The sequence below is a fragment of the Netta rufina genome (genome assembly GCF_964035555.1).
Source record: "Netta rufina genome assembly, chromosome: 3".
Classification (NCBI taxonomy): Eukaryota; Metazoa; Chordata; class Aves; order Anseriformes; family Anatidae; genus Netta; species Netta rufina.
Genome location: NC_140125.1, coordinates 62,327,553 through 62,353,474, shown reverse-complemented (window position 1 = coordinate 62,353,474; position 25,922 = coordinate 62,327,553). Strand labels below are relative to the sequence as shown.

The window sequence follows — 25,922 nt, the reverse complement described above, 5'->3', positions numbered from 1 at the left end:
AAGCATAATTTGCTTTCCAGAAAATCGAAGTAGTTTTATTCAAAATTATGCATGTTGGTTTAATACAGCAATAAGCAATAGGGAGGTACAGTGATGTCAAAATTCTGAATGGAAATTATATTTAAAAAAAAACATTGTTTATACTCATTTATAAGCAATCATTCCTTGATAAAACGTCAGAAATGTAGACTTAGCATTTCATCCTACTTCTGACTTTATGCTCATTAGCCTGCCTGTGTATTTTTTAAGCTTAGCCTCCCCATGTAGGAAATAGGCTTTTGAATTATGATCACAATTATGATGAAGCTAGGTTATACTGTAAAAAGCCTCATTACTGGCCAACTTTTAAAGGACTCCATAGTGCTGCAGGAATCAATGTGTGTATATCTGACATTCTCTGTGAACATTGCTGATATGGGGTAATGCTCAAGAGTCCTGTGCTTTGGTCTTTGGAATAAGGTGTAAATTTGAGCATCTTTATATGAAACGATCTTAAATACTGTCACCTTACTCTAGCTACAGTCCCCAAAGTGGCCATATTGAATGCTGAAGTTACATACTTGTTTTGTCAACATTTATCCAAATCACATCAAACTTTTCTTGCGCTCTTTATTAATGGGAAATACAAAAGGGGCTGCTGTGTCTTAAAAAATAAAATGCAAGAACTTTTAATTGCACAGAAATGGACCAGTGCTTTTCATGACACTGAGTTTAATCCAGCTCTTTCAGGCATTGGTGTAGGTAAGATAACTGGAAGCAGCCAGATTTATTAGTTTGAAACCTTACACCCTGAGTGGAGATTAACAGGAGATATGTATACCTATAATATGTCTTTATAATGTCTTTATAATATGTTTTTAGAAGCTTGTTTACGTTACTGGTATCAGATTCTTAATCAACTCACTGAAACAGCTAAAATAATTTGATGAATTAAGAATAGCCCATTTTGGTTAGTGGTTGTTCTGTGATGGAGGACTGATACTTTTGCTTCTTGTAACCTCAACCTGAATGGTGGGTTATGCACATTTGTTTGTACCTGCTGCTTCCAAGTAAGCCATGAGTTCTGCCCACTCATTCACTTCAATGACTCTACCAGATCAAAGATAATCACTTGTGCTATTTACTGGCTACATGCAGAAACCAAAACATTCGCTCGTTTTAAGGTTTGAGAAAAGTGAGCAGTTCTTTTCCCTTTCTCAGCACCATTTCCATCCTTCCGTCTTCCTCTAAATGTAAAAAGTGAGCAAAAATCAGGTATGCAAGAATGTTACAGTCACTACTATAGAAATCAGGGTAAGACTTCCTTGGACAAGACTTCCTGAAGAAAACTTTATTCGACCTTCAACTGCTGGGTAAACTCTCTTCATTCTGTCAAGGTAACGGGAAACAACTTCTACATCAGGTTCACCTAAGCAGATAAGCAAAAATAAATAAATAAATATGTTAATGTTCTCTGCAGCAGCCAAGCTCCGTACAAAACTTTAATTTACAATTGCAGTTTTAGCTCAAGTCTTAAAGCTGACAGTTTCCTGTTGTGTGTGATCCTCCTGATCAGAAGGCCTGCCGTCAGGACAACGTATGGGTGTGGAGAGTTGTTTTTTTGTGCACAAATAAAATCTAAAACCACCATGGTGGTTTGTAACCAAATTTTTTGGTAATCTCACGTTTTACCAAAACAAAAGCCACCTTTGCTTTGTCTGGCTTTCTTTGTTTGCTTCTCTCTGTTACAATGGTAATTTCCAATCAGATGGGGGTAGGTTGAGGTCTCCCACCAGTTTTGGGTAGAGTGCTATGGATCTGGTGGAGTTGTCATTTGCACCTTTTTCAAATTTTACTATTTTTATTTTTTAAGAAGAATCTCTAGCCTGTGTGCACACATTTTCTGGAGTGGAAGGCCCTCTTGAGTCACTGCAGCCAGCCATCTCCTCTTAACCCATTTCTGATCCATGATCGTACAATATTTCCATCTAAAAGCTTTTATTACTTTGCCCCCTCTCATATACTGAACGATGCTACAAGAACATTTCAGGCTGTTACCTTTCACTATTCTTAATTGTTTCTATGTGAGTTTATTCCTGTGTAAACAGTTATTCTCTAAAAACCACACCGCCGCTACCCCCCATTCAAGGCTGAATTTGATTGTAAACATCACTCCCACTTGTGAGAATCAAATCTAAATTAAAACATCCTGCAGAACCAAGGACTAGTCTGTAAGGAAGGTCCAAAGGGACGTGCTTTTTGGTAGTACAAACATGCTTAACTAAATTATAATTATAATTAGTCTGGAATCGGAACATACCCAGGGTACATTCCAGATGATACAGACGTGCTCCTAGAAGATACTTCTATTTTTCTTTCTTTTTAATAGGGCGTTACATTTTGGTGTGTGTGTGTCTTCAGAAATAATTTTAATCTCAAAGACTTTTCAAAGTTGCCCGTTGTCCCAAAAGATGTCTATGTTAACTGTAGGAACGATGAATTTCTAATAGTTTATATGCTACTGTAAAGGATGTTCAAATAACGTTAGAAAACACCCCGGGGATGGGCTGCAGAACTTGTGAGAAGCCCGATGCTTTTGGAGGCATGGGGTAACACCCGCAGAACAAGCTGGTGTCTTTTCCTCCCCTCCACCTGTGTTGCTCACCTGAGCTTCATGTCCCCAAGTAGGACAAGGACAGTTCTGCCTTTGCAAATGCTTCCAGAGAGCAGAATTTGGAGACCCAACAGAAATAGCACCTTTCCTTTCGATCCATTGTTTAGTAGTCGGTACGTGTGCAAGGCAGTACGCATAATATTTAGTCTAGTGTGGTTTTTACTTTTTCACTGATTTACCATGATCTCAGAACCACTCTCTAAGCACTAACAAGGGTTAGTTTCTTTTTGAAGCTTTCAAACTTCTTGAAGCTTTTATGATTTAACTGTGATTTTAAAAAAAAGTTGCTAACTAAAAGCAAAACTAGCAACCCAGAGCCATCAGATTAGAAACAAATTTATCCACTAAAAGCAAAAAATCTGACACGTATATAGGAAGATCTTTTAGCTTTCAGGAATTGTCTGCTACCTTCTTAGAGCCTGTGCTTACCTTTCTCGTATGCCAGATGTTTCTCTTTGAGCATGTGGTAGCCATCTCCACCGAAGAGCATGTAGGACGGCAGAGTCACGTTGTATATTTCATCCATCTGCAGTGGGACGTAGGCTGGGACTCTGCAGGCCGTACAAAGCACTTCTATGCTAATAACTCTGTTTCCTGGGTCTCTGGAGAGATCATAGACTACGTGGATGCCTACAAAAAGAATAGGTGTTTGAGTACCGCTTCCTGCAGTGCCTCTCAAACACAAGGGGCTAGAAGCAGCACCCTCCATCGTTTTTAAGATTCTTTACATCAGCTTCTGTGACTGAGGTTATATTGTTCTGAGGGATACTGATAATGCTGTGTTTTCTTAGCACGCAAATCAAGTTTTATCCAAGCAAACCCACAACTTTAGAGAATTGCTGGAGTACTGCCCTGCCTTGGTTACTTGTCTGATCACCTGTTGGCTTCTTGTCACCTTTTTCACAGAAACAAATTGGGTTAGGATACTGCAAGATAAAAATACTTTCCCTGAATGCTCTCAGCATGCGCCTTTTCTTTCCATGCTCTTGTTGGTTGAGATGACTTTTAAAGTCAGCCAGCCTATTATGGATAATAAGCACTGTGCTGAAGGAAAGAAAGCTAAGCCAGGACTGAATGTTGTGGCTTCTACTTGCTGTAGAAGAATGAAGATTTCTCATTGTGAACCTTTCTCGTTAAAAGCCTGGGCAGGGCTAGGCCCCGGGAACAGCACTGCCAAGAATTCGCTGCTCAGGAAGCCACTAAAGCTAGCCCCAAGCACAGCGCCTCTTCCAACTTTGGCTCTCCTCCTCTGCATCTTCTGTCCTGAACCCTTTCCAGAGCTACTAGGTGTCTTTTCTGCTTGCTTTCTTTCTACGAGAAGGCAGTGGAAGGGCTGCTGCTGCTGTTTTATCCTAACAGTAACTCGCTGCTGCGTGTGAGATGTGGGCTGTGCCCTTGGCACGTGGGGTTCTGGATCTCGCAGGGGATAAAGTGCCCCATCACCAGCCTACGTGGGGAGAGGCATGGATGGGGACATCACTCAGCCCCTGCCCGTGGAGCCTAGCTTTTCTGCTAGGTAAACAAAGGAACCCGCACAGCATCACAGGGAGAGCAGGAATAAACATGATCGTAGCCTAGCACACATCTGGATAAGTATCTGGGGAGCTGTGATTCAAGAAACGTGTATGTTTTTAATATTAACTGTTCATCCCTAAACTATTTAGAAATTCACTGGAGCAATTCCATAGCCCGCTCGGACTAACTCTGAACACATCTCCAGCCGTTAGGCAATGGCACAAACTGATTTTGATAAACTGGAAATTGGCAATGATGTGGCAGGGAAGCCTGGTCTGGGTTTTCATGCAGGCTTCCAGCGAAGAACTGAAAACAGGAGCTTGCCGCAGCGATAACTTACAGCTCTGCTTGACCATCTCTTCCTGTAGATAATTAAACTGCTGCCAGTTATGGGTTACTGAAACAACTGGGAATCCCATCGCTGCCTGTGCGCTGCGGGGGCTCCCGTGGCTCAGCAAAAACATATTCAGGACAAATAGTGTCAGTTAGCTGGCACACGTAAGGCACGGAGCTGGGATGTGTTGCCAGCTTGCTTTCCATTCTTAAGGAGGCAACGCAATGCCTTCCAGGTGTCATGCAAGCAAGGCCCAAGGAGGGGTCGCCTGTTTTGGAAAACCAAGAGGAGGAAGGAAGACAGCATACCTCCAACCTGCAGCAGCTCTCCTGTTCCTTTCCCGTACCTGTGCACACTGTGCTCAAAAGCTTCTTTCAGCGTGGAGCCTTTCAGCTTCACCAAATCGAAACGACCTCCAAACGGCAAAACAGAGAGCAAATCTTCCATAGTAATGCTACCTGGGGGAATGAGACTTTATTTACATCCACTAAAAAATATAAAAAAATCTCAGTACTATTTTAGGACTGTTTAGCAGTATGTTTTTGACAAGGAAAATGGCAAATACAGTGTGAGAAATTGAGGTGCAGGTGAGGATCACGTGTATTGTCCCGATCAATGAACCTTTGTCATTGTCATCCAGCTGAACAAGACAAGTAAATCTGAGTGTGATGTAACTGCATATATTGTGTACAATATTGTGTTCAAATACCTCTACTAAAACAGATTACAAACCATCAACCTAAGATGAAGAAAACCAGAAATTCATACTTCAAGTCAGGCAATTTCTCCAATCGCTTAAGATTTACTCGAGTAGTCCTAGAGAAGGATTTAGCTAAAATGAAAAAAAAAAAAAGTGTTTTTTTTTTTTTTTTTTTTTAGTTTTCATTTATCTGATATCAGGAAAATAAGAACTGTAAAGAAAACCTTAGCATTCAAAAGACAAACTAATTCACGTATTCTGTGGCAGACTGCAGAAAGCTTCCAGCCACCGTAGCATATGCCGCTCTATGGTAGGAGGTAAAGAGCAGCCACTGTTTTTCTTTGTTCCACAACAGCAAGGAGAGAGAACAAAATGTTAAAAAGCATCATGTACAAACAACATTAAAAACTTCCACGAATGTCAGCCTGAGTGCAGTTGCACTCTTATGATGGATAACTATTTCAGAGAGTTTGAAACAGCTGCCAAACACTATGCAAATCCCATCAGGACAAGCCCATACCTAACGCTGCATTCAGGCTTGCACAATAACTTGATTGCTCCTTCTTGATAGAGATGTCATTCAGCACGCAGCTTTACGTACCATTAGCTCTCTGTTCATCAATGGACGACCGAATCCCACCTCCATTCAGGATGCACATCGAGACATGGTTCCACGACTTTCTATCCGGATGTCTGACGTTCTCATAAAGCTGCCAAAGGAAAGTGTTTAAATTGATTCTTTAACTTTCACTTAGTCTAGGCTGCAGAAATTTACACACAATACTGAGACTGAGACTGATACAAAAAATAAAAATTAAAATATGTTTTTTTTTAAACTTTTCAGAAGAAAAATTTTTGTCTTTTCCTGTAGAGAACTCTCAAACTTTCCCATAGTGTCTGTGTATATGACATTATCAGGGCAGGCCAGCTGAGAAAAGGATTGGTCGTTACTATTTGGAACGCTCTTGGCAAACTAGAAAGACGTTGGGGAGTGGAGGAATATCAGACAGGCATACTAGGTCAGACCCCAATCTGCTTTGTGCAGGATCGTGTCTCCAACAGTGTCCCAACTCTGACAAAAGCAAAATGCAAGGACAAAATAATATTTGCTTGAGACATGATAAATAGTAAAGAAAATGGAGATGAGGGATTTATTCAGTCACATAAAGATGATGAGCCTACAGTGTCAACCCACTGAAATAACTGAGTAGAACAGGAAAGGGTTCAGAGTAAGGAAATAAGGATAATGGAAGGGATGGGCTCGTTTCCATACAGGAATGGCTGTGGTTATGACTTGTCAGTCTCACAAAGAGAAAACTACAGGAGGGGCATGACAGAAGCCAATAAAAATCAAGAAGAGCATGTGGAAGTCGGATAGGAGTCAGTGTGTTTTCCCATCTCAAGAATAAAAAAAAAAAAAATCTAGAAAAGATGCAGAGAAGGGTGACAAGATTGGTCAAAGACACAGGGAAGCATCCGATAATAGCATGCTGATGTAGGGTAGGTCTCTGTTCTGGTAAAGAGAGGATGGAAGGAAAATATTTGATGCCTATAAAGTCATGAGTGGTGGGCACAGCAGGATGCAAACTGAAGAACGAGCACGGACCCTGCTCCAGTTCAGCCCCTTCTCCCCTGCACCCCTAGGCTAAGTGTTTGCAGCCTCTAACTTACAGGTGCATAAATCCTTTGTGTGTCCAGCTTAGTGCTCACTGGTGTTCCCTGAGGCCAGATCCATTCTCGAGTTTGTAATTCTTGTCTAATGAATGGATTATTTTTTTTCTGTTTGCTGATTTTTCAGTCTGATATATACCCTCTAATTTAGCAATTGTCCTGGAACAGACATCAGGATTACAAATTGTAATTCCTCGGTACCCCACAAAAACATGCTTACAATCTGCTCCTACACTCACTACTCTCCAGCCCTGAGCATGGAGGCAGTTTGGGAACAAAAGCTTGCACACTGCAGTTAACAAGTCAGCAGTTTCTCATCTGAGTTCCTTTAAATTCCTTTGTAAATGCCATCTGCTCCTGTCAACCTGTTATCCTGAGGTTTTGGGCTCCTGTTGGAGAAGCTCCACTGAACATGGACACCTCTGTTTTGACTCAGCACAATTGTTCCATCAACTTTTCTCATTTCTCAATCTCCAGATTTCCACGCACAGCTCTAAATATTCAAGCCCATGGTACAGAAAGGTCTGGTTTTTTCCTTAATACCCCTGAATGCACAGTACCAGACAGGAAAGCAAGCTTATAACTGGTATGGCAAAGAACATGAAGGGTGATCCGTGTGGGTTTACGATGAATGCAGATGGTTGGCTACAGATACCTACCTCACCAAAGTAGAGTTTGACAGCCCAAGGCAAAATGTGTATCAAGAAAATCTACAGGCTTATGAAGGACAACAAAGTGACTTTCTTTAAATGTAAAAAATGAGGAAATATATGATTTTTCTTCTTTCTTTCTTTCTTTCTTTCTTTCTTTCTTTCTTTCTTTCTTTCTTTCTTTCTTTCTTTCTTTCTTTCTCTCTCTTTCTCTCTCTTTCTTTCTTTTTCTTTCTTTCTTTCTTTCTTTCTTTCTTTCTTTCTTTCTTTCTTTCTTTCTTTCTTTCTTTCTTTCTTTCTTTCTCTTTCTCTCTTTCTTTTCTTTCTTTCTTTCTTTCTTTCTTTCTTTCTTTCTTTCTTTCTTTCTTTCTTTCTTTCTCTTTCTCTCTCTCTCTCTCTTTCTTTCTTTCTTTCTTTCTTTCTTTCTTTCTTTCTTTCTTTCTTTCTTTCTTTCTCTTTCTCTTTCTCTCTTTCTCTCTTTCTCTCTTTCTTTCTCTTTCTCTCTTTCTTTCTCTCTTCCTCTCTTCCTCTCTTCCTCTCTTTCTCTCTTTCTTTCTCTCTTTCTCTCTTTCTTTCTTTCTTTCTTTCTTTCTTTCTTTCTTTCTTTCTCTCTTTCTCTCTTTCTCTCTTTCTCTCTTTCTCTCTTTCTCTCTTTCTCTCTTTCTCTCTTTCTCTCTTTCTCTCTTTCTCTCTTTCTTTCTTTCTTCTCTTTCTTTCTTTCTCTCTTTCTTTCTCTCTTTCTCTCTTTCTCTCTTTCTCTCTTCTCTTTCTTCCAAATAAACATACAAGAGTGGCTCACAGGAAGAAAAAGCAAGGCGGTGCCATTTTAGCAGAACTGAATGCAGAATTCCCAGATCTTAACCTAATCTGGAAATTAGTCCACGAACTAAGAATTATCATGAGGATTACAAGAAAAGCAGTAACATGGACTGGGTAAACCATGGTTCATCCTCCTCTCTCCTCTGGTCTCCACGTGGGGTCCATCAGAGCAGGGCCACCAGCCAGGTCCCATCTCACCACCCTGGCCAGGAGCAGGGCAACTGGGGACACTGGGGCAGCCCCAGACACCCAGCACCTCCCTGGGGATGGGCAGGGCTGTGGGGAGCTGGCGACCAGTCCTGGGGCTGAGGTGGGGTCCTGGGGCAGGTGGGCAGGGACAGAGAGGGCTGGAGGTGCCCTCAGGCCCTGACAATACCCTAAGATCTTCCAGCCCCTGGGTCCTGGCTCTGTTTCATGAAAAGTCCGTAGAAGGGCACTGCCAGCACTGGCTGAGACAAACGCGTTGGGCACGCTCACTTGTCAGAGCGAGAAGCGGGGCAGCAGCATCACGGGTGACAGAGCTTACAACTGCAGCCTCAGCACCTGCAGGAGCCAGCTGTGAGCAAGCAGTTAGTTCTCTGTACGAGGATCTATGCAGAGAATAAACTGCTCCTCACACTAGGAAGGGAGATTTGCTGTAGCCCTGCTCCTGCGAGGCCTTTCTAAGGAATCACAAGATGTTACAGTGATGGAAAGCAGCAAAGAGCCTACACAGAGACAGTTCAGAGCCTGGGAGCCCTTCATCTGCTGGCTCTCGAGTAATTACATGGATATGATTGCCACCTGTGGTGGCAACTCCTTACCACAGCATCACAGAGCAGGTTGCCCATGTTGCATTCCTGGAAGCGACACGCTTGGCTCGTCCCGTTCAGGTAAACACTGGTTTTTCCAATCTCCTGAGAGTAATTCCCCAGGTTTTTCCTCCATTTTTCCACTTCTTCTTTAATGTGCTCATCTATAAAAAGGAGGATAAAAGTGTAAAACAAGCAGCGTGGTTATTTTTAATGTGCAAAGCTTAGGAAAAAAGCATGCTCGTTATGCTTCTAAAATGTCACACTTTCCCGAAGGGCTTTTCCAGCAAGCTGGCATCTACTCTTGCTTTAAACAAAGCTTAGAGAGGGAGCCAGCGGAACCACACAATCCAGTGAAAATAAACTATTCCCTTGCCACAGCAAAGCTATCTTTCTCTTACTCTTAAACATATTTTTGCCCAGTCCTGTTGTAATCTCTGATAGTTGGGGGTTTCTAGCCTCTGCCTTGGTAGATGACAGCTACTGTACAAGAATTTTTAAAATATAAGTGAGCCTGGTCTTTATTTGGCATCATCTCTCTTTTTTTTTTTCCCTTCTAAATATAGCTTCCTACCCTTTAACACAGTACAAAAAGGAATACTAGCTCAAATATCAATGCCAAGGGAAAAAAAAGCACATTATAAGAATTAATTCTATACGTGCATCCGTGCAAATCTAGTTGAAAATAAGCAGATACAAAGATACTTGCATATGCGGACGGATCATGTCTCTACTGCTTTATATCAGCTGTTACTTTTAAGCAATCTGCCATGTAACTTTGTCAGCAACAGCAGCATGTATAATGGTATAATGTTGTGTTCAAATATTACATTTATAAAACCAGAGCACCTATATAGCTGAATTTTTGCTCTTACTAATATCAGAGTGCAAAGTCTCTTATAATTGTCTCATTAAATTAATATATCACTGAGAATAACGTATGATAGCTCTGAAAACATAATTTTTAAAAGATTTATTTTATTAACACTCTGGTAGAATCCAGAAAACCTGGTGAAAGATCAGAGCTTCATACAGCAAACACGGGTGAAGAAACAGAGAACAGATCATCAGGCACGGGCAATTGCAGAGCAGACAAGTATGTGACGCAGCCTGGGCAGAGTTATGGACAGGAATCAGCAGAGGGACTCTCCTTCCAGCTCAAGTGTTCCAGACCTTAAACATGGAGCACCCTCAGCACTGACAACAGGAAGATGTGGGCTTTGTACATTGTATTTGCACGTTGTCAGAGTATTCCTTTTTTTTTTTTTTTTTTAATACTTCAGCATTTGTCTCCTGTCCTGAACTCTGTTCTGAAGAACCCAGTCATCGTAATATTTAAAATCCTAATTACAGGGATGCCCATCATGGGTCTTGCTGAATGGTAAGGTAATGTATCACCAGACTTCCCACAAAAGGACTATCAATGATTTCCAGCAAGCAAAGACATACACTGCATTTGTGCATATTCCAAGACCTTTATATCTCACTGTTTAGAAGAGGAAATATGTAAGACAATGGGTACAACAGTTACACAACCTGAAACTTGCACCAAAGTCAGCTGCAAGTGCAGGAAGCAAGCCGAATTCTTCCACAACGTTGCACTGTGTGTGTATTTAACACAACAGCACTTGAACTGGGGTAGAGGGCTGCAGGCAGATTCAAGTTTTTAATTCACATACCTTCAGGAACACTGCTGTCCAGCAGAATAGGGTTTCCAACTGCTTCGACCACGTTTCCTTTCTCGTCGAATGTAACGTTTAAGCGACCGAGATATTTTCCGTAAGCGTAAGCTTGCACGACTGGCACCTTCCTCCCATCATCTGAGTCAACCATGAATGGATAGGGGCCATCCGGCTGTTCGGTAGAGGGGGGGGTGCCTGCACGAGACAGCCATGTAAAGAGGGTCTTCAGCTTGTGTGACCTTCAAGGAATTTTTAGAATGACAATTCAAATGCCTTTCATCCTTAGAAAAAAATAGATGACCAGGATATTAAGCAGAACCAGCTACGAATGTATGAGAGGACAAGCACACATTTAATTGTCTTGTTATGTTAAATCATAAGAGAGGACGTTGTTTTCAGGACTTGAGCTCCAATAACCACCACAGTGTTTTTTAAGTTGTGACAGCACACTCCTCCATGACATCACGTCACAATAGCAACAAAGGCACTTTTCATCCTGATTATCCCAATCTAAACCTCTAAGTAGCGCACACATACAAGCCTCTGGCTGAAAAGCCCTCACACTACTTTATTGTGTATCAGCTAGAAAACAAGAATGTTAGTAAAACAGAGAGAAAAAAAGTGTAAACTTTTTTGATAACATGCAGTAAGAATATTTACAGAGAGTTCTGTAAATTTTTATGTACACCCAGCTGACTTTTTTTTTTTTTTTGCTATACCAAACTTGGTCTCCAAAATTTCAAGCAGGCTGTGAACATTTTGCAAAAGCAAACTTTATCAGTGTGAGAGTTAAGTAGTCATGGATTTAAAACACTTATCTACCTGCAAAGTTTGAAGAGCGATTAGATGCCGGACTTGGAAACAGATATGTTACAGCAAGATATTTCCAGAGAAGAGAGGTATTGGCTCTATCAGCATAGGCTTCCACAGGATTTAGAAACTATGCAGAGGAGGAAAGTGGCAGAGGAATCCGTGCAGCTCTTGCCCCAGGGGTACAAGCCTCCTCTGTGCCCTTGATAATGTTATCTGAGAGGCATCACACCTCAGATATTCCCGTCAGCATTTCCACCCCTGTCAGTGAAAACCAAGGTTGGGCGGCTCTGAGAGGTGCTGCACGCTCCATGAGAGAGCCCCACCAAATCCTGCAGCTCTTTTCCCATTTTCCTGCCCATGGGACTGTTGCAGTCTGATGGGCAAGAGCTGGGGTGCCCGTGGGCTGGGGAGTGTGAGAGCATGTGCACAAGACGTGAACTGGGAGGAAAGCAGGAGCCTGGCTTGCACTGCTCACCGCACAGCTGGTTTCCTCTCATTTAAGGTTGTTTATGTAACATGAAATCCAGGGATGATAAGCGTGACAAATGTTCCTTCTAGAACACTAATGCAATTCATATTTATCTCTAATCCCTTCTCGTCTCCAGCGAGAATGGCTGTAACAAATGACAAGCTGAACCAAATTCACCAGAGAACTATTTTTTTCTACTTTTACCCCAGCCAACAGAGTTGGTTTCTTGGTAGTGCCCAGACCTCTTCACTACTTGACGTTTATTTGGGGAAGAATTTAAGAAATCCTGCAACTAATGAGAACCCTGAAGGATTTATGCATGCAAACGTGACTTTGGGGTTTTGGAACTGAAAAAGGAATTGGTTTTGATCTCTTGCCCTTGTTTAGTCCTTGAATGAATGGAAACATTAGCAGGAGGAAGTTATGCTTTCTGGTCTTCATTTTAGTTTCTATCTATAGTCAGTTTCTATTAGTTTCAGTTGTGAACAGGGACATTTTGACTACTACAGCAAAGATTTGTTAGTCAGTGCCTGGATGGAGCTTGTGTCTCGAAGTGATGGTGGTGGTCAAAGCACCACTGGGTGTGCCCCACAGAGGTGCCACGGGTCACAGCCTGGAATTGTGAAGTGCCCAAGGGGCTGAGATCTCCAGGTTCACATCCCATCTCCACCTGTGAGAGTTCGCAGGCACACCTCTTGTCATCGCAGGCGGTGCCCCACTATCAGACTACTACAGCTGCCATTTTGAGGCACAAACTCTACAGGCATTGGCTAAATTGACTAAAAAACTCCTCTTTGCAAAGGAGTCCGTGTTCTACCATGTAAATCCACAATGAATGCACACTTCGAGTACTGTGTACATCCTTTGTTTTTCCATCTCCCAAATAGTTGAATAAAACTTCAAAAAATGCCACCAGCGGGCAGCAGGCTACAAACTGGGGGAACAAAAAAAAAAGAAAAAAAAAAAAGAGAGCAAGGTCCCTGCAGGATGCACAGCTCAGAGCTGGAACACCCTGCCACCAGGTCCTGTGAATGCCAAAAGTCTGCAAATGCTCAAAGGGAGCTGGGGCAAATTCAGGTAAGAGAAGTTCCGGCTTGGACGAGGAAATACGAAGATGCTGTCTCTGGTTTGGGAAGCCCCTGAGCTGCAAGCTGCTGGGAGCGTATTAGAGTACAGCATCCCCACAGGCCTGCCTGTGTGTATGCTCTTCCCTCACCATCACCACTTGGTCACTCTTGAAGACAAGACCTTGGGATGGATGGTCCTTTTCTCTGCTGTGCTTCAGCCACTTGTCTCCTGCACCCCTTCACTAGACGTTTTGCAATGTCTAACTTGGAGGTGAGTAAACCAAGTCACTAGTGGCGTCCCCCAGGGCTCGGTGCTGGGGCCGGTCCTCTTTAATATCTTCATTGATGATCTGGACGAGGGCATTGAGTGCACCCTCAGTAAGTTCGCAGATGACACCAAGTTAGGTGCGTGTGTCGATCTGCTCGAGGGTAGGAAAGCTCTGCAGGAGGATCTGGATAGGCTGCACCGATGGGCTGAGGTCAACTGCATGAAGTTCAACAAAGCCAAGTGCCGGGTCCTGCACCTGGGGCGCAATAACCCCAAGCAGAGCTACAGACTGGGAGAGGAATGGTTGGAGAGCTGCCAGGCAGAGAAGGACCTGGGAGTGATGGTGGATAGTCGGCTGAATATGAGCCAGCAGTGTGCTCAGGTGGCCAAGAAGGCCAACGGCATCCTGGCTTGTATCAGGAACAGCGTGACCAGCAGGGCGAGGGAGGTGATCGTCCCCCTGTACTCAGCTCTGGTGAGGCCGCACCTCGAGTACTGTGTTCAGTTTTGGGCCCCTCGCTACAAGAAGGACATGGAGGTGCTTGAGCGGGTGCAGAGAAGGGCGACGAAGCTGGTGAGGGGCCTGGAGAACAAGTCCTACGAGGAGCGGCTGAGGGAGCTGGGCTTGTTCAGCCTGGAGAAGAGGAGGCTCAGGGGTGACCTTATCGCTCTCTATAGGTACCTCAAGGGAGGCTGTAGCGAGGTGGGGGTTGGCCTGTTCTCCCACGTGCCTGGTGACAGGACGAGGGGGAATGGGCTTAAGTTGAGCCAGGGGAGTTTTAGGTTAGATGTTAGGAAGAATTTCTTCACTGAAAGGGTTGTTAGACATTGGAACAGGCTGCCCAGGGAAGTGGTGGAGTCACCATCCCTGGAAGTCTTCAAAAGACGTTTAGATGTAGAGCTTAGGGATATGGTTTAGTGGAGGGCTGTTAGCGTTAGGTTGGAGGTTGGACTCGATGACCTTGAGGTCTCTTCCAACCTAGAAATTCTGTGAAATTCTGTGAAATCCTTTGTGGCTCCAGCTTAGTGATCAAAGTTATTCCTGGAGGCCAAATCCAAGAGGTATTTTGAACCCTGTAATGTATAGCTGTGGAATGCAATGGTTTCTTTCTAGCAAATGGGATAATAATAAAAGGTGAGAGCCTGAGGGAGACAAGGTCTGCAGTAAACATGGGACAAATCTGGATGAGAAAGTGAAAGGAGGTGAGTGGGCTGAGGAGGGGATGAAAAGTGCAAACTCTTATAAGTAGTGAAGTACCTGGGTACATGGCGCTACCCTGTTAGTGAGGCACAAGTGAAATTTTGCTGAAAATTATAGAAAATTCCATTCATACTCTCAATCAGTTAATTAAGTTTCTGCTAAATTTAATGTGCTATCCTCTATGCTTTTAAAAAACACTTTTTGTTGTTGTTTTTCCACTTATGGCACAGAGAAGGAAGCAGCACTGGAGAAGGAACGAGCTGCTGATGACGGGCTCTGCCTAAAGTAGCAGAAGAAATTAAATCTTATTGACAATGTTCATCTCTGGAAAAACGTTTATCTCTAGGGGAGAGAAGAATAAAGTCACATGAAAAGAGGGACTGAACAAGATAGAGGAAACATGGAAAAGGTGAGAAGTACAGGCATTTCTTAATGGCAAGCCTAAGATAAGTCTATGAATGCAGAATCAGACTCCACATAAGATCAATATTAGTATCACTTCTGAAGTTTTATATGACTGATTTTCTTGGTTTTGTCACATATAAGGCTAAATGTAATCATCTTGTTTACTCTTATCTATCTAAACTGGAAACACATACTGTATGTGTGGCAATAATTTAATATTTAATATTTAACATTATCACCTGTGTCCTGCTTTGTCTAGGTCACCTTGCACATCTGCAGCAGTAAGGAACATTTCAGTGAGTTAGGGCACTTCTGGCTCACTGACTGTTTAGATAGTTTCTTCCATGGAAGTTATGGAGTGGTACCAGCTGTGAAACTGGCCCAGCACTGCCAGCAATAAACTACATCTGTGAAAGTTTTCTGAGCTTAAGGAGAAACTACCAGTTTCAGCTTTGCTTTAGAAATAACATTTCAGTAAGTAGTAAAATACCTGTATAGAGAAATGTGTTTGTATGTCCTCCAACTACAACATCCACTCCTCTCACTTTTTGGGCGATATCTTTGTCCACAGTAAAACCAGAGTGTCCTAGTGCAATGATTTTGTTCACACCCATTGCAGTAAGTTTGTTCACTTGTATTTGTAATGCTTCAATTTCATCTTCAAAGATTACGTCATTACCTTAAAAAAAAAAAAAAAAAAAGGAAGAAGCATGAATGTATTTACAAAGTACCTTAATTACTAGTTTTTCCAACAGATACTATGTGATAGTGATATTATTTTATGTAACTAATGAAACTTTGAATAGCAGTGGCTTTCAAAAATACTTAGTTGGCTCAAGCTCCTAATCTGATCTGATGTTCTCCAGTCTCTCAAGAGTCCCTGCGTGCTTAGACAAATTCAATTTTTTTTTTCCACTGAAATGTGTATACTTGCCTATACTAAATGTTATAACTCCATTAAAAATAAATACAGTTATGCCAATCGTGGCATCGGAAATTGAACAGCTTTTACTATTATTATGATGATGATTATGATTGTTATTAAGCTAGGAGAAAGGAGACTACGTACGTCAGTAAGTGCTTGGCTATAAACACTAGTATAGCACTATAAAGTTTTTTTCTTCCCCTATTTTATTTCTTCGAGATCTTCCACCTTCTCCTGGGTTCTCTCTCTCTTTGTACTGTAGACTCATCTCATTTTTCCCCCTCTTCTGAGGCTTTAAACGTCAACTTCTTCAAAGTCCTGCACTACACTCTGAACTGCCTTTTTATACAAACTATCTCACCTAACGAACCGCTATCAGAAATACCAAATGGCAGCACAGAGCACAACTGAGCTGCTGTCCCAAAATGAGAACATAAAGAATGGAAAGTCCGGAAAGGAGAAAGCTCCTCTGGACTACAATGTTGGGAAACTCACAGTCTTTCCGAAATGTTTCTGTGCCTGCTGAAGTTGACAAACGGTTACAGGAACGCTAGACAAACATGCACTTTCAACCTGGCCACAGTGTTTATGGTTGCGCAAAAGGACTTCCTATGTAAGAGGCTAATTTCTTTGACCAAGATTTAAGAACAAAGTTTAAGAACATAGTCAGCAACTGTAATCGCAAGCTCTCCAGTGAAGACAGCTGAAAAACTGTTCCTACCAATTCTCCGTCTACCTAATGCCTCTCCTGCCTGCGGAGTTTTTTTGATCAAACAGTTTTGAAATATGCCTTTAAAGTCAAAAGATTTACATTATTTCATAACAAAGGGAGGAGTGAAACTAATTCATGATTCAATGCAAAACGTCTCAGGAAATGAAGAGGAAACTGCCACAATGGAAGAGATAAAAGAGGATTATATAAATTGGTTAACCACCACACCCACTGAATAGTTCTACAACTGCCAGAGGGAATCTCTGTACTGCACATTTTGGAGTAAATTGTGTAGAGCATCCCCACATTTTCTTCCTGTGGACCTCTTCTTAGGATCAAAGAGTCGTAAACTAATTGAGGTTGGAAGGGACCTCCGGGGGCCATCGACTCCAAAACCCACTCGGAGCAGGAACTCAAAGCCAGATGAGGCTGCTCAGGGCCCTGTCCAAGCCAGCTGAAAATCCACAGCCTCGCTGGGCAACCTGTTTCAGGGCTTAACTGCTCTGACCGTGACAAATCTTTTCCTTACATCCCACCATAATTTCCTGTGGTGCTACTTGAGCCCATTGTCTTTTGTCCTTTCTCTGGGCCCTTCTCAAAAGAGTGTCTTCCTGTCTTCTCTATAAACCACTTAAGACAGTGAAAGACTGCAATTAGATTCCCTTCAGCCTTTCTTCTCCAGGCCACCAAGTTCAGCTCCTCTTTGTACATCCTTGTGGTTGACAGAAGCTGGGCTTAGGTCATGGCTCCTGGCAGAAGACAACGTGCAAGAAGCGCACCTTGAGTGTAGGCCCATCAAGGCGCTCATCTCACCTCCTGTGGCCACGCACACCACAGTGTGGGGATCAGAGCTGAGATCTCCAAAGGGTCAAACATGGACTCGCTGTGACAGCAGGCACTTCTCTGCACCTCTCCTCACCCTCAAAAAGGGATTTCTGCTTTGGGGATGCAGGGACTGCCCTCATATCCTCCCCTTGACCTAGTCATGGCTTACCACACAACTTGGTGTCTCTGCCACTGCAACTCTGCCACTGCAACACTTCATCAAACTTTGCTGAAATTGCCCAGCAGGTTCAAAAATTGTACAGTGAGGAACCACAAGAGCAATTTAATTCCTCATTTCTCTAGGAAATCAGGCAAAAAGCACCATACGGCCTATTACTCCATTCCCCTTTTTTTTTTCTAAAACATCTGAATTGAAATATAGGCCTTAAATAAGAGTTACCTGTTGCTTGTGACAGTATTTCACTCCTCTCTCAACTTACTAAACTGAGGTGATATCCTCTTCTCTTTCTAGCTGGAGGTAGAGTTTCAGATAAAACATCCAAACAGAGCAGGGAAAAAGAACCGGCTGCACGTTACCAATGTTACGCAAGCCAGCCACGACAAAGTGGGATAAATGGAATTTCAAGTTCCATTTTAAGAAAACTGGCCAAGTTGATATTTTTAGTAAATATTTTGCTGCCTGCAGGGCTTTAGACTAAGCTGCTTTGGGTTTCTACCTTACACAAAAAGACAGTGGACAAAATGAGATGTGTTATTTCACAACACCAAACACGTACAGGGCACCTCTCAGGACAGATAAAGGTGTTTGCTATTTTCGGGGTTTACAACATACTGTCAGAACAAAAGCAAGTGAGCCACTAGCATCTAATACGAAAAATATAGTCTTGGGAGGGATTGCCAGCGCAAAGCAAGTACATAGACAACTCTGTCAGTGTACCAAGGTATGAACATTTCTCACAGGACACGTGGCTGGGCATTCAGCTGAGATAGCTGTATACAGCACCACAGAGGGGAACTTTAGAGAAACTGCCAATTGGCTGTAATATATAAATTGTGCTAAGTGTTCCTCATCCCTATGGTTTCCAAACAGTAACATTAACAGTACCTTCAGCAGAGATTACTTGTTCCTTTGTAATGGGAACAGTGAGATTTAAGGACTTTTTAATTTTAGTATGTTGATAGATATTTTGCACTATGAAAAGTACAAGCTGTAATCTCATAATTGTGTTGTAGTAATTGAGACTTAACAATGGAAGAAATCACACTCTCAAAAAAATTTCCATGGAGAGTAGTCACGTAGGAATTCACGTTTCAGCAATTTCAAGCTTCCTATTTTGAAGCCTTGAAAATGCCCTAAGAGCATACAGCATGCCAAAGCAATTATTGCAGAGGCTGAGCAAACTGAATCATCTGGAATAGGTGTGTAGAGATAAGCAAGGTGCTGAGCTTAAAATTCTTTGAATATCATATTCATTGGACTAAGGAATTAGGTTGAAAATTATTTTGCCACTAACCTACCTCTGCCATGATGTTATCCATCTGAACGACTGCTGGATACTGGTGATATGCTGTCACTGAGCTACACTAACATGTCCTGAACTCACATTTTCAAAGCTTCCAAATGTTCCTCCACACACAATGAGTAGGCAAAACAGAACGTTGTAAAAACCCTGATTGCTATAAATGGTAGCTGTTAGATTTTGCCCTGCTGTTCCGTTACACTGTGGAATAGAAGTACCCTACTTAGCTTAGGGCTGCTTTAGCTGCATATATGGAGATAACCAACCTTCCCTTCTAATAGTGTTTTTTCTAGTTGTGGCCGCTGTTAAAATGTCTCAGCATATTGAGACATTGAATATAATACTCAGACATTACTGGAAGAGTATTTAAATGCTTCAGAAGATCACTCCAACACTATCTGGATTTTGCTCTAGTATAATTATTTGCAAGAAAGTTAACCTGATGATCTCGCGGCACCAGCACAATTGTGTGGAAGAAGAGCCAAGATCTACTTTATTAGCTCTTAGAGAAGAACAATACTGGACGAAATTGGCTATACATTCATTTCTCAAACTCAGCATGATGTCAGATGACACACGCTCATGCACAGGTGAAATTCTGTTGCCTACATGAAATACAAATCAATTTTCTTTTTCACTGGAGGACAAATAAGACAAGACTCCCCAAAACACAGCATTGTAAAATAGGAGTCAGACACAGAAGTCTGTTCTGACCTCAGACACCCACTTCCAAATAGCTTAAACAAACAAGAATTAAACAGAACAGAAGGAACAGTTTTACATCATACCTCCTTTAAGTACTGAATTTTCTCAGGAACATTATACATTACTTATTTATTACTATGCATTGGAAAGAGATGTAATAATATGAAGTCCTTTTTCAGTCTGGAAAATGTTTTAAATCAATGTTTAGGGCACCCCAGTTTCTTTTAAAACCTACTGCAAAAAAAGCAGGAAAAGAAAGTCTGACTTTCTCAGAGGGGCACTGAACTGTGAGCAGGCAGTGACTCAGATCTGCTATGGTTGATTTAAATGTTTTCATTTTATTTATAATTATTTGTTTCCATTTCATTTTATTGAAAACAAAAACCCTTAAATGTTGGAATAAATAGTCAAAAACGGACAAGTCTCTTCCTCATCAACTCTAATTTTACTCATGAATGAAGCAATTGTTGTAAAAGTTGAATGGGTGTTCCTTCTGTAGTCTAAATTCTGGAAATATCCGAGAGGCCAAAAACATCTTGGGCAACTTCTGCTTCAAAAACACAGAAGCAGCTCTCCTTGCTTTTACTAGTGCTTAAGCAAGGATGCATCCATGAGCAAAATTTCAACACAGTGATGTCTTTGTTTCAACACACATCACTCTAAAGGCAAGCTGTATTCATGACTTCAAACTTATATAAATGGATAAATAGCAGAATGAATATAAATTATAAACAAAGACAACCATAACACTCCCAAAGCACCCCCTCTCTCCTCCCCAGCTTTCCCACAATCTCACTGGCCTTCTAAGAATATATTCTTAGATAATTCAGCGACGCTAGATAATTCAGTTCTGTATGAAAAAAAATTGTGTCAACACATTTTTACCAGTTTAAAAATTAGGCAGTTAAAAGGCTCAATCACACAGGGATATCCTGAGAAAACAACAAACTTTTCAACTGAAACCATTCATCATCTTTTGATTCAGAGAATTAGGTAAGTAATACAATAGCAATAAAGGGTATAGACTTACATACTAAAGAAAACATACCTGGCTGTGAAAGAAAGGAAGTTTCCTTTGTTGTATAGCCAACGATGCCTATTTTTTCGGAGCCAATATGTATTATTTTATAAGGATAAACATATTTCATCATTTCATTTCCTAATGGGCTGTTTCCCTTAATGTTTGCGCTCAGGATTGTAAAATTAGCGTTTCGAAGTAGAGGATCCAATAATCCACTCACACCTTCATCAAACTCATGGTTGCCCAAAGCCTGTGGAAAAGCAAGAAGAAAATCTAAGACCCGACATCCAATACTCAATATAAATACTGTCATCTCCCCTCTTGTAGTTTAAAGCCATTCCCTCTTGTCCTGTCGTTATCTGCTGGTGTAAAAAGTTGCTCTCCAAGAACACCGTAGCTTGTTAAAAACAGCACATTCCTGTTTCTGACAAACACAGAAAGGTTACTCTTTTTTTTTTTTTTAGGTTTTTGCTTTTCAGATGCTCTTACGTCAATGCAGATGTGAAAGTCAGAATGTAAAACCTATCTGAACACGGGTCTGCATTCATACACCAAATTAGAACCCAGCGGTTTTTCATCCTGCAACTGCAAGAGGGAGGCTTAACAATAACCATCAAGGAAAACATGCATTTTGTGCATGGAAAACACATTGTTAAAAAAAAATAGAAAAAGAAAAAAAAAAGTAAGTGCTACATGCCAATGACAATATATTTTATCTCTAAATAAAACATTTATTTTAAGAGCTTGTGCTTGGAGCACAGTTTATATTTACGCTAACATTTAGCAAGAGTTTGTGTGCTCTACCACAACAGGAAAATGTAATTTTCCAGCTATTATCCACATGCAGAAGCTCTAACAGGCAGAAGAAGATCCAATATCAGGCAGTGAGGGTCTCCGTAGGCGATCTGCACTAGACGTGTGTGCATACAGGTTTAGCGTCCTCAACACCGTGAAGTCTGAAGAGTATCACAGAAAATGAGCAGCCCGGTTTCTTCAGTAGCAAGATAATACTACCAAGAAGAGGATGTTCTGTTGGGTTAGGTTGCTAAACAGAAAATAATGGTCTTACCTTAAAAAGGCCACAGAATCGCTCATCCCCACCCTGTTTTCGTGCTCAGCCCAAGTTGCCGCATGCCTGTGCCTGCAAGTTTGGCAACAGCCAGCAAATCCCTGCAGAGAGCAGCTGTGCAGAAGCTCAACACACGCAAGAGCCTTGTAGCACATTTTGGGGTGAGGAAAGAAAAGGCTTTCTCTATGGAAATGTGGCCATGGAGTAAGTTGGCACACGTAACAATTTCCAGGTGGGAACTGGAGCAGAGCACGAAAGGGGTGGTAAAGTCAATTAGCCAGCTCTTCTAAACAAAAGCTTGCTTGTAATTTCATCCCGAAGATTAAGTTGGGAAAGCTGTATTCATCACCTAAGAAGACTGATATACCTCTCTGCTCTACTTAGACACACCAATCCACGTGGCTGTTCCAGTTTTGAGTCCCCAAACAGACTACATCGCGTGGCAGCCCCGGCAGGACCCTGAAGCCACTACAAGCACGAAAGGCCAGCAGGTTTGATCACTGCTGTCTTTCTTTCAGGGGAGACAAAACCAAACCAAAACAACAACAAGAAAAACAACAACCAACCAACCAACAACCAGACGGAATAAAAAAAGGAACCAAACCCTACAGAAACTTGTTTCAATGCCCATTGGTGTTCCCAAAGGCTGGCCACAGACCGATTGAGCATCTTGGTATGGTAACAGGCCGTTTTCTTTTGGCTGCTGCATATACCTTCTGTTCCTCCTAAATATATAATTACACCCCAAAACAACGGGTTGCAAATTAAGTAGGAATTTGAATTGTGTGTAACTGCCATTAGCTCATCATGGAAAAAAAAGAAACACTCTTATGAAACCTTGTTTCTCTTGGCTTTGTAGCTTGGGTTTGGATTGTTTCATGTCCATTAGGATAAAAGCTTTGATCAAAACTTTTCCCATGGTAGGGGTGGTTATAAAGTCTCTTGTTCATGAGAAATCACTGGTGTCTAATAATATTTTTGATGAGGCTTTTCCTCTGGGGAGGAGGACACGGATCATTTGGGGTTTCTTTACCCAACCACCCTTATGCACAGAGCTTCTGTGACTCTGTATCTTTGCGATAAACCTTCACCAAATCCAAATCCGCTGGCCAATGTAAGTGTAAATCACAGCAGGGAGTAAACAGAAACATGCAGGCGCACAGCATGTGGTCATTTGATCCTCCTTTTCACAAGAAACCAGGCTAAAAATATTTCAGAAAATCACAGTACAATTTAACATGAGGATGAGAATTAGCAGTAAAACTGGAACGCTTCTCTCATCCCTCCCGTTACTGTCGTTGTTGTATTTACTGTGATGATTTTGGAGTGATTAACCCCAAAAGGCAAAGCTAGTGACAAGAAGATTTGGAAGGGGATGCCTAGCTAAACAGGAGAAAATAGGTTTGAGGGAAAAACAGGCATAAATGGGAAAAGGAGAAACCTAAAGAAGGATATTTGTCCCACTTGTGGAGCAGACCTCTGATAACATAGCCAGGCTGCTCCAGACCCTCCCATGGTTCTCCTGGCCTCATCCTGTAACAACTTCTGTGACTCATGTTCCCTCCTTCATCCTGTTTGCAATCCTACTCCAATGTTTTAGCTTCTAACCATTTCGGTAATCCCCACTGCTTCTTCTACAGCTGTGGCTTCCCAAATTCTGCTTAAAGAAACACGAGCTCATCTCTCCGCAGCACAGCTCTTACCTCGCTCCCTGTGCAAGTGGTCGACTACTTCCCCTAAGGCATTAGCATCCAGCACAAGCCTCTGGATGTCCAGTAAGGTCTGGGTTTATTTTTATTTATTTATTTTTTTAGTCTTATTATGATGAAAAAGGAAACGGGACCTCCTAGCCAAACTGCTGATGCTTCTTCCTACATAATGTATTCCTAAAGCTAGCTGGACACTGATGATTTTGCCTAAAGGAATTTCTTCTTGTGATATGACCAGGAACCAAACAAGCTCCTGGCTCATCCATGAGACAGTCAAACCAGCAAATGTTAAGGCTGAGAAAGAGCAGCCAACAGCAACCTTTGGGAAGAAAGGTGAGCAAAACCATCCCGAGCTCTCTCCCTGCGCTGCAGAACCCCAGAGCACTTCCCAGCTCTCAGGAAAGGCACGTCCTGCAGGCACACATTCCTCCCCATCACCACTGGGAGGAAAACCCCTGGTGGTGTTTGTTTTAGGATTAGGACAAGGTTCATCAGGCCAAGCAAACAGAGCAGCATCCTCCCCAGAGCCGCCCCTCTGGCATGAGGTGTGTTTAGCCCAGGAGAGCGCGCTGGGACAACACTTTCCCTTCTGTGGCTGCTCTGGGCCAGAGGGAAGAAGCAGCTGAAACCATTTTTGCTGGGAAAGAAAAGCTCAGTCCTTTCCTGAGAAAGCAAAAAGATAAAGACAGAGGACGCGATACGCCCAGAACAAGATTTTTCCCTCAAGCTGCCAGCCTGGATGAAACAAATCTCAAATGTAAACTCTCAATAAATAAACCCTCAAATGTAGGTTCCATCTCTCTCCTCCTTTCTGGGGTTGTACACAAGCAAAATAAGCCATGGTAATCCTTTACACAGGAACAGGCTGAGAAGCAGAGAGAAAAGACCTAAGCATCCCCCAGCCTCATCCCAAATCCCTCAGTCTTCCTCTCAGCACTCGGTAGAGCATAAGAGGCAGCGTGAGGGCACAGCTCCCTCTGAAGCACTCTGCTATAATCACCGAGCGGCTCACACCACTACTGCAGCCACCCACAGCCACCTCATGCCCAGACCCTCACATCTCCAAGCCTGCTGGCACTGGCCTCAAGCAGGTTAAAACCCCAAACCCTTTTGGAACAGCACCACCACTGCGTGCCTCTTGACCCTTCCCATGGGATTGAAGCCAGATGAGCTGCCAGCCGTGAGCCCCCCAGCACGGCTTTGACCCTTTGGCAGGGCTTTGACCCCTTGGCATGGCTGTGACCCCTCTGCTGCAATCCAGGCTCCTCTCACCCCCTGGACACCCCAGGAGCGAGGAAAGCCGCCCCCCATCACCCCAAGGAGCGGGATAGCCCCCCTCTCCCCTCCACCCCTCTTTACCATGGCGTCGTAGCGCAGCAGGTTCATGAAGTGGACGGCCTCCCGGCCCTTGTAGCGGGAGAACCAGACGGTGCCCTGGTACTGATCCCCGGCGTCCAGCAGCAGCACCGCGCCTCCCCCCCGGGCCGCCCGCTCGGCCGCCACCCGCGCCGCCCGCCGCGCCACGCCGCCCTCCGCGCAGCCCCGCGGGGCCCCCGCGCAGCCCCGCGCCTCCACCCGCGCGTGGACGTCGTTGGTGTGCAGCACCGTCAGCCGCAGCCGAGCCGCCGCCGCCGGGCAGAGGGGCAGGGACAGGCACAGGGACAGCCAGAGCGCGGCCACCCGCCGCCACATCCCTCCCCGCTGTCCCCTCGCTCCACCCCCGCGGTCCCTTCTCGCTGCCCCCCGGTGCGCCCCGGTGCGCCCCGGTGCGCCCCGCCCGGAGCTCGCGAAGTGGTGGCACGGGAAGGCGAAAAGGCAGCCGGCAGCGAGGGGACAAACTCCAGGGAGGCTCCTCGGCGAGTGGCTGGGCTGCTGGAAGGGCTTTCTCAACCTTTCGCGGTGGCTCGCAGCGTCCCACCCAGCCTTTCCCCTCCTCCTCTTTTCTCCGGCGGTGCTGGAAATAAAAGAGCGAGCCCTCGGGATGGCTTACGCGGCTCGAAGTGCTGCTTTAATTAGGGTTTTAGTGTTTGCAGCTCGTGGATCGCTTTCAAGAGGATTTCCGTGGTTAAATGCTGAGCGTACGGTTGTGGCTTGGCATGTGCCTGCTGAGGGGAAAAAACAGGAACGCCGATGCCCTAAATAAACAACTCGCCAGGGGTCCTGTGCCATTTCGGTCAACCAGCGCAGCCCCCAGCCTGCCCCTTTACGCTGTGTGCCCACGGCGTGTCCTGCTCCTAATAAACGAGCAAATTATCCGGAGAACGAAATCGTGGAAAGTGAGCTTGTCACGTGCTTTAACTTCCCTATAAGTCCCTGCACCCTATGGACAGCCTCAAATTGTAAGCAGCGACCAACTGGTGGATTACCTATTAGTTTATTTATTAGTTTATTTATTTATTTATTTATTCTCTTAAAAGCAGAAGTTTCCCCATCGCAC

At 43.3% G+C, this 25,922-nt stretch overlaps 1 protein-coding gene across 1 annotated transcript; it reads right to left on the bottom strand.

Moving 5' to 3' along the window:
* Positions 1–1,250: 1,250 nt before the first annotated feature.
* On the bottom strand, positions 1,251–25,177 carry NT5E (5'-nucleotidase ecto; the record flags this gene model as incomplete). The annotated part of the gene is made up of 9 exons (XM_084284430.1): positions 1,251–1,408; positions 3,083–3,283; positions 4,811–4,956; positions 5,800–5,912; positions 9,146–9,297; positions 10,813–11,010; positions 15,529–15,717; positions 20,735–20,957; positions 24,845–25,177. 9 exons carry the CDS (start codon positions 25,175–25,177, stop codon positions 1,251–1,253), a joined length of 1,713 nt encoding a protein of 570 aa, XP_084140556.1.
* Positions 25,178–25,922: the final 745 nt, after the last annotated feature.